Consider the following 17,918-nt stretch of genomic DNA (forward strand, 5'->3'; position numbering starts at 1 on the left):
CAGATATTAGGTCACATGTTCAGACACCGTGTCTTCAGTCAAGTGTTGTAGACACGTTTAGTCATGTGTTCTGACAAGTGCTCCAACACACATTTGGCATGTTCTGGATGTCTTTTTCACACTTGGTCATATGCTTGGCCGCATGTTCAGTCACTTATTTCTTCTCTGCTTGAACAAATGCTTGTCCATTAGTTGATCACATCTGGCCCTGTCTTTGATCGCGAGTCGCAATGCTGTTTCATTGCACATTTGACAATGTGTTTGCATATTTGACCCTACAGCTCCTCTTCCTGCAGCTCCTGAAATGAGTGTTCTTCAATTAGTGTCATGTGTGCTAATGTGCTGTTTGTTTTTCAACCCAGCCTTGGCAGTCGGAGGAAGAAGGCTCTTGGCTTCGAGAATATCCAGTCACCTTGATGCAGTTCTTTCGATATTTGTATCACAATGTGCCGGACCTCATTTCCTTGTGGATGAGTCCAGAGTTCCTGTGTGCGCTGGCAGCAACAGTGTTTCCTTTCAACATACGACCTTACTCTGAGATGGTAGGAAATTCAACTAGTTAGCTCTTTTGTTTTTCACCTGAGTGTTACTTTTGAATATTTATCAATGAACAGTCATACAAAGATAAAGCTCTACTTATCCTGCAGAAATAGGTCATTGTAAAGGCTGGGCTGGATGTTTTGTACTTGGGTTTTGGAACTGAGAGAATTACATGTTCAACTGAAGGGCAGTTGCTGTACTATGACATCTGAAACTGCGTTTTCTAGTGGACCGTTATTTTCAATCATATGAACAGTGTTAGCTCAGATTTACAAAAGCAAAAGAGACTGAGTCAGCCTATGCTATCAGCCCTCTGCTCTGGAGGATGTGATGAAATCTAAAACTTCTTTCCTCCCACTTCCCATTTCCTCTTTTGTGGCTTACCCACAAAACAGTGTTCTTGTATTACCTGGAACTACTGAGTTCAAGCCAGGAAGAGGGTGTGAATTGAACTTTGCTTGCATTGCTGTCTGAAGTATTCTTTGAGCTTCGTGTCATTCACAAGTGATACTGTTTTTAGAATATGAATGGAAAGGAAACAAACAGCTATTGTTAGCCAACATCTAAAAGAAGTTTCACTAAGAACTTGGAAGGATAATTATGCTACAGGTTGGCAAATGCTAGAAGTAGGGAGGGTACTTCAGGAAGTATTTACTGGTGGCATGCTATCTTTTTGTTGTCAGTGAAACTGGGAGATTGATTTTTAAAGGTGCTTGCTGATGAGTCTTTCATAAAGATAGTTTATTTTGCTTTTAAGTTAAGCTTGCACTTGAAGTAGGTGCTAGGAGTTCTCTCTCTCCCTCCCTCTCCCTCCCTCTCCCTCCCGATAAAAAAGCGCCACTTACAAACTGGTAATGCTGCTTTGGCATTCACCTGTATAGAGTTTTTAGAGGAGCCTTGTGTCTCTGAGCAGGTTTTACTTTAACTACTAGGGCCCTTGAAACTTTGTGTAGCTGCCTGACAACTCAAGCTTTTTGCTGTTAGAGAGCTCTCTTGACTCCAAATTGGTTTACTCCTCCAGCATTTCCCTCTGCCCGAATGAGTCGAACTAATCAATCCCTTGTGAAATAGATGAATAACAGCCAGGTTCTCACAACAAAACACTATAACCCAAATTAAGCCTTGAGAGAAAATTCTTAACTGATCTTTCAACCTTTCTGGGATTGTCATTAAAACCAGAAAGACTACACATTCGGGTTTCTCTTAATTTCTTGGGAAAACTCTCCTACTGAAGCAGACCAAATGTTCAAAACATTTGGTGACTTCACATGTAAGCTGGTGATGTGATAAGCCTGTTGAGGGAAATCATATTGTCTCCTCTTGCATTTGGAGGAGGGCATTACATAAAGACAGTCAGTCTTTTGGACTTGACAGCTTTCATTACTGTTTGTGCTTTTGTTAAAGTCCTCTGTAAGAGCTAGCCCACAAAGGTTTTTGTTCATTAGAAACAGGAAAGCTGTAGAGGTCTCTTTTAAAAAGAGATAACTGCACTCTGATGAAGGTGTCATTTAAAAATGAAGAGGCTCAGAGTTCCTTTTTTGTTTTCTGTCATGTAAGCTTGATAGCCTTTTTCAGTTGACTTCTGTCTGGATTTTAACTGCTTTAGTTAATGACTTTGAAAAAGTTTTCTTTTTTGCAATGAGAAAATTTATTTTTACAAAGTATCTAGAAATTGCCCAAGTACTTCTTGTTGGTAAGTGAATGTGATCTCTAGCTCACATTTGTCTTGGGAATCTGAAACTAGAATTTGGATGTTTCTGCTGTTGTGTATTAAGGAACTGATCCTGAACATAATAATCTTGTAAAAAGTCTCCTTAAGAAGCAAAATGTGAAGTGAATAGCCTTAGAAAGACAAGTAAAGAATAGAGTAGCAAAAAGACTGCTGTTAATTTGCTGATCTCTAGAGTTTTCACATGCTGTTTTTCACAGGTCACTGATCTTGATGATGAAGTTGGGTCCCCAGCTGAAGAGTTTAAAGCCTTTGCAGCTGATTCTGGGATGAACAGGAGCCAATCAGAATACTGCAACGTTGGCACCAAGACATACCTAACCAACCATCCCGCCAAGAAGTTTGTGTTTGATTTCATGCGTGTGCTGATAATTGATAACTTATGTCTCACACCAGCCAGCAAACAGACTCCACTGGTAGATCTTCTGCTAGAGGTACAGTTTCTTTGTTTTTTGTGTTTTCGTATGTTTTTATTATTCGAACTTACTGTGACACTTTATTCCCTAAAATGTTTTCCTCTACTTACCTTTCAAAGCTAGAGGAGTGATGACCTGGGATTCTGTAGAATCCTGTAAATTGTCATGAAATGAGAGACAAAGAGAAGAAAAAGGAACCCTAGTGTCTCATAAATAGTAGTTTACTTGCCAGTCTTTAACAGCTTGGAAAGGAAGCAAATGCAAAGGGTTTATCTCAGCCTTCCTTTGAGAATGTTTTCTGGACTTCTCCTCCCAGACTCCCCCCACTCCCAGCATTTGTGCATATTGGCGCTTGACCTGACAGTCTGTGTGCTAGTTACCTGGCTTTTTTCTTGCTGTGCTCTGTTCTCCCCTCCACATCACAGCCCTACTACCACTTTTGTTTCTGGGCTCCTTAACTTTCATTTGGCTAGTCAAAGAGCACCATTAGTTGCTGAGCATGCCGTGTCAGTGTTTTATTTCTGTTTTGTCCTCACTTTAGAGCAGCCATAATCTTGTTTTGGCATCTTAGCCAATACCTCTTTTCGTCTGGAAACACAGGTAGTGGATCACGACACTAGATGTTCAACAGTGCAACACAAGTTGTAGCTTTCTTTAAGTTTTATTTTTGTGGAGTCTGTTTCATTTGTTAAACACCTTTCAGACTGACAGCTGTATTGGCTTTGTTGAAAATATAAAATCCCTGCAGAAATATTAAAGTTTCTGTTTTATTCGTATTAGATAAAAAGAAGTGGCAGGACATATGGCACCATATGCTATAAAAATTCACAAAATAACTGTATTATCTTCCTGTAAATAAATTTTTAAAGTTTGTGACACCTGCAGAAAACTTTCTTCTGTTAGTGGTGAGGCAGGGATTGAGGACTTCAGTTACTCTTTTAACTGCCCACACCTTTTCAGAGAACATATTTTTGAAATGTTCAGTTCATGTCAATTCACATTTCACCCTTGACCTACCTATTTGTTGCCTTGTCTATGCATTCCTGAGTCTCTTTGATTTTTTTGATAGCTGCAGGAATTTTGGACCGTGCTTGTATATTTCCTAACAAATTTCCTGGGGCAATTGGGCATCTCTTTGCTGTCGTAAAGCAAAAAAATGAATTGTCAAGAAGGTGCAGTTATATGCAAACATCAAGAAGCATGTTTGAGGCTGTGTTCAATCAGTTGCAGTTGCTTTACTGCTGTTTTAATCTGTTATCACTCATCAATGTTACTGGCCCCTTAGCATAACAGAGAATTGATTGGGTATGTACACACTGCTAAACTGTTATAGGGCAAGACAAAGCAGGTTGACTTAATGTTACATTGCTTTCTAGTGATCATTCAGTTAGGTATGATTATGTATGCATTGAACCACACAAGGTGATAAAGTGGTTTTCCCCTTTAAGTGCAAAGGAAATTTGAAAGGTTTAGCACATCCATCTATTATATGACTATATCAAGGTTGCTGGAGTAATATGCAGAACCCCACATAGAAGTGATGATCAACTTACATGTTTGATCTGTCCCGTTTACTTGTTTTTTACTGAAGGAAGGTGGCTGTGTGAACTGGGGAGATCACAGTTTAACCATATGTTTGGTTAGAGATTTGTGCACCTTTTCGGAATGCATTCTTTTCCAGTTCCTCTTATGGCAGAAGGTGAATTTACCGGATTTAAATTGGAGTAATATGATGTATACTCGACATGCATTCTTAAATTTTTAGATAAAACCAAGACTTTTTGCTCGAGACAGAATGTTAAGAGAAAAAAAACATAGTTCACGAGACCTGAGAAAAGAGAAATTCACCTAGAACACCCTCCCCCTCCTTGTTTTTGCTCACTCAGAGATGTTCATTATCTTAACATTGTATTTCTTTTATCAGGCTTCCCCTGAAAGATCAACACGAACACAGCAGAAGGAGTTTCAGACATACGTTTTGGATGGAGTGATGGACCACTTACTTGCAGCTGATGTTTTATTGGGTAATATAGCAAAATTTAATTATCAATCTGTTGAGCAAAAGCTTTTGATTATTTAACTTTTTATTAGTGTCCTGTTTTGTTACAACTTGATTGTCTTTTGTTTTCCCCTGCACTTTTGTTTCCTTTGATGGGTAAATAGTGTTGCTGTGTTTATAGTTTCTTTCACTATCTTGATTGTGCAAAAGCTGTAAAATAGGTTATTTAAAAAAAACCTACATGGCATGAATCTTTTGGATATGTAAACCAGACAAATTGCAGTCATAATCATTGCAATCAAAAAGAACTGAAACTGGATCTTGCATCATCTCTCTTGTCCTTCTTGCCTTGATAGAGGATCTGGAGCTTTTGTCAATATATCACGGGTGAGACTTTGGTTTTTAAAAGTTAGCTTTGTTTCCATTTCCTCCTACTGTACTTTTATTACGGATGCAGCACTGCAGAAAAAATACTCTGGGGTTAGCACTCCATTGATCAGTTAATAAATGGACAGGAAGAGAATTAGAAGCTTATAACTTTGATGTCAGTAGGGTAGGCTGTCCCACCAGAGCATGGGTTTAGGTGATCTTGAAGTGGCCTGTAGGAATATCGCTGCTCAGGTGCCCAGTCAGATCTCATGGTGTCCTGCCGGACTTCCCAGGAGCTCTTGGTCTGCTCTATCTCCATCCTAGATGTCATCGGACAGCATGTATTTGTGTTCAAAAGTGCTTGTAAGGCTCTCCCTTTCTTGCCACAGCAGTCATTTGTCTGTCTCTGGGTGCAGTGCATTAATAAAATAAATCCAGCATCATGTTACATCAAGCTTCGGGTCAGGTTCTCGGAAGAGTCTCCTGCCCTTACAAGTACTTTGTTCAGCCCAGGAGCAGGACTTTGGTTTCCCCAGGTATTCGTTCCTTCTTTGAGGTTTTGCCAGCTTCCTCCAGGTGCAATACTATCAGTTGCTTTATGTGCAGATGAGGCAACAAGTGAATATCAACACCATTGATGATTATTTTTTTTTTAAATTATGGAAGCACTTGCACTTTTCAACCTTCTCTTAATATAGCTGGACTGACATTTATGTACACAGACATGTGCAGGTGATGCCCATTGATTCTCACTTTTATTGAGCTGAGCACAGTGAGGGAGAAGTGATGCCAGCTGATATCACTTGTCATCTCAAGGTGTTTAAAAAGGTTCTTTTATTTTTGAAAAAACAAAAGTATAATGTAAAAAAGCTACAGGTGGTTCTGCACACATGCAGCTCCAATTGAAAAGGAGGACTGTACTTAAATATGATGCATCAGGATCACAGGAGTACCATTTCTTCTGGACTCCTCCCGCTCTAGCCCTCTTTTTGTTGGTCTTTGTCACTGTCTATTTCAAACATTTGCTTACCATCAAAGATCATTCTAGTGAAGCCATGAAGTTTTAGCTTTTTTTTGAGTCTTTTTCTCTTTTACAGAAGTTTGGAAAGCACAGACTAATGTGAATTTATGCACATGTGTTTTTTTGATAAATGAAGAAAACTTTTTGGTTTTTTTTTTTTTTTTTTACATAGGTGAAGATGCATCTCTGCCTATAACGAGTGGAGGAAGCTACCAAGTGCTGGTGAACAATGTGTTTTATTTTACACAGCGTGTGGTAGATAAGCTTTGGCAGGGCATGTTCAACAAAGAATCCAAACTTCTCGTGGACTTCATAATCCAGCTCATTGCACAGGTAACAGTGTTCTTCTGTTAGCCTGCTTGCGAAAATATTTTCACAGGTTATGTTAAAATCTATGGAGTGATACCACTAGTGATACCACCTGCTAGTTATGCATGTCAGGTCAGCATGCTTTTCTTCCCCAGGCTTTCTGTCTCTTTACTGAGCTTTCCTAGCAGATCTTGTCAGTGTGGGGTGCTTTAATATGGGGCAGTTGAGTAAAAACTGCTTTCAGATGACATTTTTTTAGAAATCTCCCAAAATAAACGATGAAATTTGCCTCACATGAATTTTGGGAAACTCCCTAAATTAACCTTGACATTTTTGGGAAGCTTCCTCAGGCGCTTTTATTGGAGATTGTTAGAAGACTCTTACTGTTAGAAATCAGCAGTGAATTTATAGATGTTAAAATTATAAGTGTATCATCATGTATGAATGTCATTTTGTTCCTTGAAATTCATGGAATTGACACTTTTAGTAAAATGCCTATTTTGAAAAATGAGTATGGGTCAATTTGGAGGAAGATTGTGTGCCAGTTAGTTGATTTTCTACTATCTGATGATGTTTTTTTTACTTCAATCAGTCAAAAAGAAGATCTCAGGGACTATCGCTGGATGCTATTTATCACTGCCTGAACAGGACCATCTTGTATCAGTTCTCAAGGGCGCACAAAACTGTTCCTCAGCAAGTGGCTCTCCTTGATTCCTTAAGGGTTCTTACTGTGAACAGAAACTTAATTTTGGGACCTGGAAATCATGATCAAGAGTTCATCAGCTGCCTAGCTCACTGCTTGATTAATCTGCACGTGGGAAGGTAAATATCTCAGAACCAGGGCTGTGAGGTATTAAAATGACCTGTTCTCTCCCAGCAATGACACTCACCTTGCGAATAAGTCAGCAGATTCTGGATAACTGTTTATAACATTCCAGCCAGTGAAATGCAAGCAAGCTTAAATGATTCATTTTGAAACAAAACTAGGTTTGAAGAGCCTGAGTATAGGGAACATCCTTACCTCCTTTTACAGAGGTATTTTAAAATACTGACACAAGTGCTTATCTAACCATTTTGTTGTTATGCTTTGATAATTTGAAATGTTTTCAAGGTAGAAGGAAATACTGCTGCTAAGTAACTAATAATCAAAGGGATCTGTCACTAGATTTTTTGTCTAATGAATCATTTCATACAAATTCCATATCTTAGTACTTGGATGTATAACACTGAATAAGTCCAGTCAGGCATTAAATCAGATGCCCAAGACAAATGCTGTAGACACCCACTTTTCTGCATTACTGCAAATGCCTGCCTGGCATGTTAATTTTTTCTTTTCAAAAAAACGTACAACTTGTGTTTCATCCAAAGACATTTGGGAAGCATCATCAGCAGAGACCCTAATGTTCTCCATTTGTGGCCTCATCTGTTCTGTGTTTCTTCAAATATTACCAGCTTCCTCTGGTGACATCAGTGTCCATGGCATGTCATTTTTCATAAACCTGCAGTTCAGCTTGTGACCGCAGTTTATCAGAACTCAGGTGGACAGAAGCAAAGATACGTTGCACGTATTAATCTTTGTGATACTGTCATGGGGAATCAAATGCTTTAGCTTGTTGGTTTTTTTCCTGGTTGCTGTTAATTCGTTGTATATTTGTAGCAACGTTGATGGGTTTGGATTGGAAGCAGAAGCCAGGATGACAACTTGGCATATTATGATCCCCTCTGATATAGAACCAGACGGAGTCTACAATCAAGATGTCAGCGAAGGTATTCTGAGAGTAACAAAGGCAGAGATGTCTGCTAATGCCGCTTCTGTACTGCCACCACTAACCCCAGCTACTCTTGGGCTGGGTGTGTAGGGGGGGGGGGGGCATAAAAATACATTAAAAACAAGTGAAAAACCACTTAGAAATACCAAGACAGGCATATCCAGGATGTTAGTGTTTTGTTAAAATAGCAAGAGCTCTTTATTGTTTTCTGGACACACACCAGAATTAGAAATACTGCTTTATATGCACTGAGTTGAATGCAATAGAAATGGGTCATTCTAAGTGGACACCATTGTTTTGTATCAGCTGGATCTTATATGAGCATAGGTAAGAAATAATTGGTATAAGCTGTAGAATTATTATTCTGTGGCATCCTTAGGATCTTTCACTCAAAGGAAATTTATGAACTAGCTGTGGAAGAAAGGATTCAGTAATTATTTTTTTTCTTATATGTATATATTTAATATTTATGCAGATGTGTACTTAAGCACACACTCATATGTAAAAATATTAAAGCATAATGTATGTATGGAGTTATCTATGTGTCCATAGACACATATGTCTATAAGATTTTTTTTTAATCTCATTTTGTTAATAGATGGATATGAGAGAGGAAGCACAACTAATCAGAGCTGGTGTTTCAGATTCACAGAGAAAAAATTGCCAAAATTAACTGTTAGATACTTTCTGATAGCATATAAGTGGCAAAAAAAGCCTGGCCAAAGGCATTTCACAAATCACGCAAGAGGAGAAGAAACTAGAGTATAATTGCAGAAATTACTCTGTTCACTACTATAAAAATACCAATTCTGTAAACACCATAGTGAGCTTGCTGCTTGTGATCTTGTACCTTTGCAGGTCGCCAGCTTCTTTTAAAAGCCATAAACAGAGTGTGGACAGAGCTGATCCATAGTAAAAAACAGGTTTTAGAAGAAGTTTTCAAAGTGACGCTGCCTGTCAATGATCGTGGCCAAGTGGATATAACTGTTGCAAGACCTTTTATTGAGGAAGCAAGTTTAAAGTGTTGGCAAAATCATTTGGGTAAGTGTAACTGAATATTTATCTGTCCTGAATGGTAGGCTTCCCTGAAGTGAGCCTTACGCACTGGATGTTTTAATATGGGCTTAGCTTTTGTGTAGCGGTAAGTACTCTAAACTGTCACCATTTAACATCTCTCATTCAGAATAGGATATTCTTACACTCCACTGCACACAGGCCCTTTATTCAACACTGTCGGTGGTCTCAACAAAGTCTTGTGTTTGTGAGTCAGCACACATCAAATAGCACACAGTAGTTACAGCGATGGAGTCATTTAGCTCCTTCCATGAACACTCAGATTGGGATGATCTGTGTTACCATTCTCAGGATTGGATGTGCCCAGCAGGGAGGGGAAACCCTCCTGAGCATGTCTGGGTGCATTCTGCAAACTCTTGGTCTGGTGATATGATTGGAAATGTGTGACTGAGCAGTCCTTCTCTAGCAGCAGTGATACTACGACTTCTCCTTGGCTGGAAAATCTGTTCAGCGTAGGAAGCAGCTTTGCAGGAAAAGGACCTGGGAATCCTGGTGGACAACAAATTAATCTACAAGTTAGCTCTGTGCCTGTGTAATAAAGAAGGCCAAATGTTGCTGGACTGAATTAGCAAGAGTTTAGGCAGCAGATAATAGAATTCCGTAGACAATGACTCCTTTGCTGATTGCATGGCTCTAAAGTAATTGAGGCTAACCTGCATGTACAGAAAGCAGTTCTGGAAACTTGGAATACTTGTTTTTACAGTCTCTCTATTTCTAGATGTGCTTTGTCCCTGGCTGATATTCCTCAAGTTTCCAGTATCTCCCCAATAGTCTATTTGCAGAAATGTTTTGAGTAGAATGAAGGATCTTTGGAGAAATTATTGCTATAAGAAAATAGTAGTGGTTTTAAAAGAAGAAAAAGAAAGCTCAAAGGTGAAGTGAATTAAAGAAACAGGGAACGTGAACAGTACTTTCTAAATCAAAGGTAACTGATATACAGTACGATCCATTAGCTGAATATTGGGGATACATTAAACTGTTGAGAGAGTTGAACTAAGCTGTGATTTTTTTTTATTTTTTTTAGTGCAGTTTTAAAGTAAGCACACTAGTCTTGTGGACTTGGCTATCAACTAGGATGGGTGTATGTGCACAAAAAGGTGTAGTAGGCCCACCTAGCTTCTCTGCTCAATACAGTGTATTTTGCTGCCAGATTGGTTAGTGGGGTCGTGTTGTAGCTCCTTTTTGGGTAGACATATGGTGCTCAGCTGCATTTTTTTTTTTTTCTAGTATCTACCCATATTTCACCTGGGGGTCTTTACTCATATAAGTCATGAATGTTGGACATGAATGTGGGTGCTGCTGGGCACTCTGAAAACAAACAAGTAACAACAAAACCCCCAAACAAACAAAAACCCCACCCACATCCCCAAAACACCCACCTTTTAAAAGCAACAGCAAAGGTTACTCTAGTTTAAAAAAACAACTGTAACAGGGAGGGAGGAAAAAAAAAAACCACTAAAAAGTGCTCCAAACACTTTCTCTTTGTTTTTCAGCTCATGAGAAGAAATGCATCAGTAGAGGGGAGGCTTTGGTTCCAACCACACAGTCCAAACTTTCACGGGTTAGCAGTGGGTTTGGCCTTTCTAAACTAACTGGTTCCAGGAGAAACCGCAAGGAGAGTGGGCTCAATAAACACAACCTCTCTACACAGGTAATTTTTGTCAATTAGTAACACCCAGTCTAAAATCCAGCAATGTATGTTCAGGGTTTGTGGTAAATATCCCAGTGTAAGGAATCCTGCAGAGTGTGAAGTGATACCTGGTGCTTGGTTTTTTTTCCCCTTTTTGAATATCCAGACTGGGCATCTTCTTCTGTGTGTCCTAATCTGCATATCTGTAACATTAAGCCAAGAGTTAAACTCTCTGTTGTTGGTGAGACTGCTCAGCTGCTTCTGGTTATGTATACGCTTTATTGCTTTGCTAGTCTGGGTCTTAAACTCAGTTTGCAATACTATTTTGAAATGGAAGCTGTGAGATAGATGCTTGTCCTTTTTTCCATCCTGCCCCCAAGATTGTGTGGTTTAGGAAAATCCCTATATGACTGTGTATGTATCATGACTAAACAAATGCTTCTTTGCACCGATTTTATTGTACTACAGAGAAGAGTTCAGCAAAACAATATGTGATGGTAGAACTGGACATTTGCTTTACGAACTTGCTTGCTAAAAAAAAAATAAAATATTTAAAGCAAGTTAGACCAGAGTAGCACAGCAGCGGTGCTCTCAGTAGTACAGTACCCGGTGGAGCATTGCAAGGAGTTAGTATAAAGTATTTGAAGCATTGAAAACAAAGGAAAGAGAGGGGTTTGACAGTTTTGGAGGATTGAGTTCTTACTGTATTTAGCACTTGAAATGCTGGGAATGTGTTGGGTGAAGGGGGGCAGGTATATTCCTGACACAAGGAAATGTGTAATTTCAGTTGATTTGATCAGGTGTTTGTGTCCTGTGAAAAAATACATTGCCAGTTCTCTTTCTGATCTGAAAATTATTCAGTGGCTTTGATAAAATAAAGAATTCTCAGTTCTCTCAGTCCTTTTCCTGGTGAGCCAGGGATCCATATTAAAATGAAAAGGAAGCTCACAAACTGAACTGACAGGAACTGTTGCTGGCTGTATGAGCAGAGGAAGCAATAAGTGAAAACAGGTATATTGTGGTACAGGAGTGCTGGGTGTCTTGAGGATTTCCAATGAACTAGGCAGCATCCACAAAATATTACTTAAAAGGAAATATGGAACAGTAGTAATATTTGTCAGTGCCGACCTTTGGCTGTTTGGGAATGTTCTGAACTGTTAGTCGTGTGTTTGGAATATTTTCCAAATGTTTGCCAGTTTCTTTTAAAGGATACTCCTATACATGAACTTACTGCCTTTAAAAAAAAACCAACAAACTAAAAAACAGCAAACAAAACCTTAAATACTGTGGCATGCAGTAGGTTGAAATTCATCATCTAAGTCATTTTTTTAAAAGAAACTATCCTTTTTGAGCAAGTTGAGCAAGTTTAGCAAGGTGATGCAATGTATTTGTAGGCTTTTCATTCAAACAAAATCTTCTTTATAAAGTGTCATTCTGTCTGTCCTCTTAACTCTGAATTAGGAAATTTCCCAGTGGATGTTTACTCACATTGCAGTGGTTCGGGACCTGGTTGATATGCAGTATAAGGAATATCAGGAGGTATGGTTCAGATGATTAATTACCTTACTCTGATATTTTGACCTGTTAGGTTATATTGATCCCATTTCTCAGTATGGGGCTTGTAAAATAGTAGGCTGTCATTGGTGAAATGCTTGAATGTTTAGATACAATTGTTATTTTTAAGGGTTTCTTTAAATGCAATCAAATAAACAAATGAGGAAATTCTATCTGGTTGTAGATGAAAACTCTTGTAGCAATATTACATGTCAAATCTTAATTTTTTTCAAGAAGCTTAAGTAGTCTTTCCTTAAAAGTGTAAAAATGAAAAAGAGATTGGAAATGTGCTGTCTTTCTAAAACATTGTACAAAAACTTGAGAGGATGTGGAGAAGCATTGTGTACAAACACTGCTTTTATAGTAACACAAAGAAAATTTTATGGTACCTTTCCCAAATCATGTAGTGACAGAAAGTGGCTGCTCTGTGCCTTTCAGAATGAAATCACTGCACCCTGCGGTTTCTTCCAAACATCCCCAAAGACGTTTGGTTCAAACTAGTTGCTGAGCTGCATGCTATGAATCTTAAGAAATCAGCTTCTGAGAGAAACAAGTCATTGAAAGCAATTACTTAAAAAAAACAACCACCAAACTTTGCTTTATTTAACTTCTCTCTCCAGTGTAAATACAGGCAGGGAAGGCCTCCAAAACAATTTTTGTTTTCATTCTTAAAATCCTTTTTCAAAATAAATTCTTACATATTTGCCATTTGTAATTAATGATACAAACCAAAAGCAGAGCTTTTACCTTCTCTTTTTTTTTCCTTTTTCCCTTTTTGTTGAGAAGATTATAATATAAATCTGGCTTTTATGGTAACTGACACCAGAAATCTCATTAAGGCCTACTAGAAAATGCTACTGGAATTATGAATTATTACTTATTTTTCTGTAATGTAGTGAAAATGCTCACATCAGAGACAGGTTTAAAAACATCACTCCTGACACATATACAAATGTCTTTGTATTCAGCGTCAGCAGAATGCATTAAAATACGTGACAGAAGAGTGGTCTCAAATTGAATACGAGTTACTACGAGAGCGAGGTTTGTGGGGTCCCCCCATTGGCTCCCATCTTGACAAGTGGATGTTGGAGATGACTGAGGGTCCCTGCAGAATGAGGAAAAAGATGGTGCGAAATGACATGTTTTATATTCAGTACCCCTACATGCCTGAAGCTGAGCAAGAAACAAACTTGCTGGTAAGTAATCAGGATTTTGTGATGTGATTTTATCCCCTGTTGTAAAATCTGTTTGGTTTTTTTTTTTTTAGAAGTTTTTCTTAAGAAACATATTTTACTCTGTTTGTATTACCTGGTATTCTGTCTGCATGTCCTAAATGGTTGGTAAGGTCCAGTTGTTCCTCATAGTATATTTAGGGAAGGAATTGAATCACTCGGCTCAAAACTAAGTGAACTCAAAGACTAGCAATTGCAATGTAAAGTGAGATGTGCTTGCATCAGCTAAGTGATCATGACAGTGAACAGCAAAGGCATCTTCATAAGCCTGTAGAGGCTGAGAAGTACTATAACTATGGGAGGTTTCAGTCTGAGTTCTCAGCTTTATGCTAGATGATGTGGTAAACAGTGATCTGAAACAAAAAAAAAAAAAACAAACAAACAAACAGGCTACAGGCCTTGGTTTGGGTATGTTTGTGAAATGTACTTTCATCCGTCTGCAAATATGAATGTGGGCTGCATAGCAGAAATGCACATGGCCTTTGGAAGCTTGGCAGTTAGTTCCTGTTAATTTTGGAACACCATTTTTAAGAAACGGAGCAGTCTTTATTGTATCTTTTTAGGCATATGTGTATGCACGCATGCAGGATTTTTTCCTCAAATTAAGCATGAGTGTCAAAGTATTTAAAACAAGCAAACAAAAAATAACATTCAACCAATTTTAAACCATTAGGTATATTTGTCTGCTTGTAATCTGACACAGAATAGCTGTAGTGAAAGTAATTCACACGAAGTGGAGAACATGCCATCATACATTCTTCTCAAAAGTGTTCTTTCTCTGACGCTTATATAATTGATGCCCTGTTTTCAGTCTGACTTCTCAAGTAGACTTCCTGAGCCATCCGATGATACCATTCCTCAAAAGGTAAAGAAACAAGTACACTGACTGAAAGAATGTAAAATAAATACAACTTTTTTTCCTCCTGCATGTTAGGCAATCTTAACAAGGCTTCTACATTTGGCTTTCAACTTGCTCTTTCAGTAAATATTTCCAGGCCTAAAGGTTTTTTCAGTAATCACGTTAGATGATGTTACTGTGCTCTCCTCAACCTTCACCTAATAAAACTTTCTGTAGATCTGACCTTTGCTGCACACTAACAGGCTGTGTTGGGCTGTGCTATCACTGTTCTCACTGTGTGAAGTGTTGTGGCTTTGGGATCTGAACTAATGGTCGGTGGAACATGTTTAGTAATGGGCAACATGATCACTTGGAAGCACTTACTGGGAAAGTATTTCTTTCTAAGAGAGGATCTGGTGAGCAGTTTTTCTCATTTTTGGCCGTAATGGGCAGTAATGGGCCTACTTTTGTTGGAGCCCATGTTAATTCTGTTTTAGATGACTCTTCTCATCTTTACTATTAAGTATACACATTTATTTAAAAAATACGAATTCTGCCTTGAAAATAACAGACTTGTTTGGAAGTGGCTGCTTTGCAAGCATTTCAGTATTGTGCTGCTTCTCTATTAATTACATTTGCAGTCTTGCCCATCACTAAGTACAATGTATAATGTGCGTTCACTTGTTTTGAATTACATTCAGCAATAAACTAATACATATAAATGAAAGTAATTCTATTATACAGAATATCTAATATAAATTGTTAATGTTTTCCTTTCTTCATGTTAGCAGTGCTAGTTAGGATTTCTCTTTGTAGACTATACATAAGTTGTTTCCACAGAGGTTTTAAACTTCATATAAGTGGCATTTTTGTGGTGATAAGGAGTAAAGACCTGGTTGAACATAAGCGAGCAAATTAGATCACAGTGCCTTAAATGTTTGATTTTGGGGGCAGCCAATTTGACCTAAAATAATAAATCTCTGTGTTGCTGATCTTAATCTCTTCATCATCCCGAGCATCCACTTGTAATAAAGCTAGTTTGATTTTATGGGTCATTAATTTTCCCAGTATAGTATGATACAGATGAACCCCACCCCCCAAAAAAAAAAAATGACATTTTATGTATTTCTAGTTATTACTGCAAAAGTGGACAAGGGAGAATCTTAACTGAAGTGACAGTGATGTTCTACAATTCTGCATAATGTAAAGCATTGAACTGGGTTTATAATAATATTTTGTAATTATCCCAACCTAGTTTTGAAATTCATGGGAAATAATGCTACCAAAAAAAAAAATATTTGTGATGGAGAACTGAGCACATCCATAAAACTTTCTAGAGTTTGAGAGTGGGGTTAAACAGTAGTCAGAGAAGAAAATTTTCAACTGCAGTATAAAATCAATGGGTTTTCATCCATCCATGTGCATCAGTGTGTTTTAATTTCGGAAGGGCCCTTGGCTCTCTAATACCTCTTTTATCTTCACCTGTATCTCCTGTGATCATTCTGACATACTTATTGTCCTCATTTAGTTCTTACTTCTATTTCGAATGTTACAAACAAAAAAAACCAAAACCAAAAAAACCCCACCAAATGCCCCCCAAAACACCACACCACCACCATAATGAAATCTGTCATAATCTGTTGTCATCACCCAAATGTACAAATGGTGCTCGATACACTTGTGCTGGTCTCCTGCCCACAAGCCATCAGAATCTTTAGTAAAAAAGAAACAACTGAATTAATTAAGAATTTCTGAGCCTTAAAGCCAGTCCCTGACTGCTTTTAGTTCATATCAGCTTCTACATATCAATATCTTTCCTTGAGGCAATTTTTTATTCAAACTGTTGCCTAGCAAAGAAGTCAGCTGGCTAACGAATAAGCTGCATACATTGTAGGGAGTTATGAACAATGGTAAAGTATCCATCTGATCTATCAGTCTTCAGCACAAGTATCCCAGCTTTTTGTGGCAGTTCATAACATACTGGCCACGCTTTGTTTTCCCATGTCGTAGGTTTATCTGCAGGCATTTCTGCAACCCCGTTATTATTTGAGTGGTTGAGTAGCTCCCTTGCAAATTAGCTGACAGATCCACTGAAGAGTCTCTGTTTCTATATGTGTTGGTGTATGACTGAGCACACACAAAACACTTGATGGGCATGCCCTGTGCTGCGCACAGTATTCCTGAAACACATTCACTGGAGTGAGGAGTTGACTGACCAAGCAATTTCTTCAATTATTTCTAAGAAACCTGCTCGTTACCGAAGAGCTATAAGTTATGACAGTAAGGAGTACTACATGCGCCTGGCTTCTGGAAACCCTGCAGTCTTTCAGGATGCTATAGAAGAGAATACAGTGGGTGAAACAACTCAGCAGGAGCCAGAACATGGGGAGGACACTATTGCAAGAGTCAAAGGTTAGATCATTTGTTCTGTCCTGAACTGTTTTCTTTAAATTTATCTGCCTTTATATCTTCTCATGCATTTGCATTAAGATAAGGATCCTGTAGGACTCTAGTTTTCCTGTCTTAGCATTGGATCAGCAATTTCAAAGTTCAATTGGTTTTGTAAAGTGAATTTTTTCTGTGTCGGGTTTTTATTTATCTATCTCTGTTCTTCTTTTCCAGGCCTGGTGAAGCCTCCCCTGAAACGATCTCGCTCTGCTCCTGATGGAGGAGATGATGAGAACCAGGACCAATCGCAGGATCAAATTGTTGAGGGGAGTTCAATTGATGAAGAGGAGAAGACTGACAATACAACTTTGCTTCGACTTCTTGAAGAAGGAGAGAAGGTACTGTGTACTTCAAACACACTAAGCACTTACTGTATTGGAATTTCTGCATTACATGTCGCAAGCATGAATAAATGTCCTAAATATCTTCCCTGATCTACAGCTGAATTTGCTTAATATTTCATCAGCTTCTTCCTTGAAACCAAATGTGTGCTCTGGTTCAAAGAGATACTGAGCCGAAAACTCTCTACTGGAAACATTCATTTTCTTTCCTTCTGTCTGCTAGGGAAAAAAGAACCTGTCCTGAAATAAAGGTTGTGAGTTTTCCATGCTTGGATTATTATCCTATCAGCTTAATGTGTCCAGACAGAAAATACACGTTGAAAATATAAATACTGAACTTGGCAGACGATCTGTAATTAATTGTTCGCTTCATTAGAATGAAAAACCTTGATAACTAGTATTTTATCCCCAAGAAGAGTGTTGAACAACTGTGCTGCATATTTGGTATTTCAGACTTTGTCCGTCTGACATATAGCAGTAAATACATTTGTGATCATAGTTAAGTAGGCCACAGTTTCTAAAATACGCTCAAGAAGCATGGTGCGAGTGGATAATTTGGTAAATATATAAATCTGTATCATACAGAGGAGGCTTCATTTAACTCCTTTCTCAATTGCTAATCGCAGGCGTTAGATATATCTCTGATTAA

At 38.3% G+C, this 17,918-nt stretch overlaps 1 protein-coding gene across 5 annotated transcripts in view; it reads left to right on the forward strand.

The window, feature by feature from the left end:
• WDFY3 (WD repeat and FYVE domain containing 3) overlaps positions 1–17,918 on the forward strand; it is a 183,749-nt gene that overhangs the window by 140,342 nt on the left and 25,489 nt on the right. For 4 of the 5 annotated variants that reach the window (XM_054823601.1, XM_054823603.1, XM_054823605.1 and 1 more), the window contains 13 exons: positions 363–542; positions 2,470–2,703; positions 4,610–4,709; positions 6,247–6,407; positions 6,976–7,205; positions 8,041–8,150; positions 9,011–9,193; positions 10,720–10,877; positions 12,318–12,395; positions 13,379–13,606; positions 14,454–14,507; positions 16,724–16,892; positions 17,103–17,266. In XM_054823601.1, the coding sequence (XP_054679576.1) occupies positions 363–542; positions 2,470–2,703; positions 4,610–4,709; positions 6,247–6,407; positions 6,976–7,205; positions 8,041–8,150; positions 9,011–9,193; positions 10,720–10,877; positions 12,318–12,395; positions 13,379–13,606; positions 14,454–14,507; positions 16,724–16,892; positions 17,103–17,266 (2,049 nt within the window). The remainder of the gene's footprint in view (positions 1–362; positions 543–2,469; positions 2,704–4,609; positions 4,710–6,246; positions 6,408–6,975; positions 7,206–8,040; positions 8,151–9,010; positions 9,194–10,719; positions 10,878–12,317; positions 12,396–13,378; positions 13,607–14,453; positions 14,508–16,723; positions 16,893–17,102; positions 17,267–17,918) is intronic. The other variant, XM_054823604.1, reaches the window with a different exon arrangement.

Source organism: Grus americana, chromosome 4, assembly GCF_028858705.1.
Source record: "Grus americana isolate bGruAme1 chromosome 4, bGruAme1.mat, whole genome shotgun sequence".
Taxonomy (NCBI): domain Eukaryota; kingdom Metazoa; phylum Chordata; class Aves; order Gruiformes; family Gruidae; genus Grus; species Grus americana.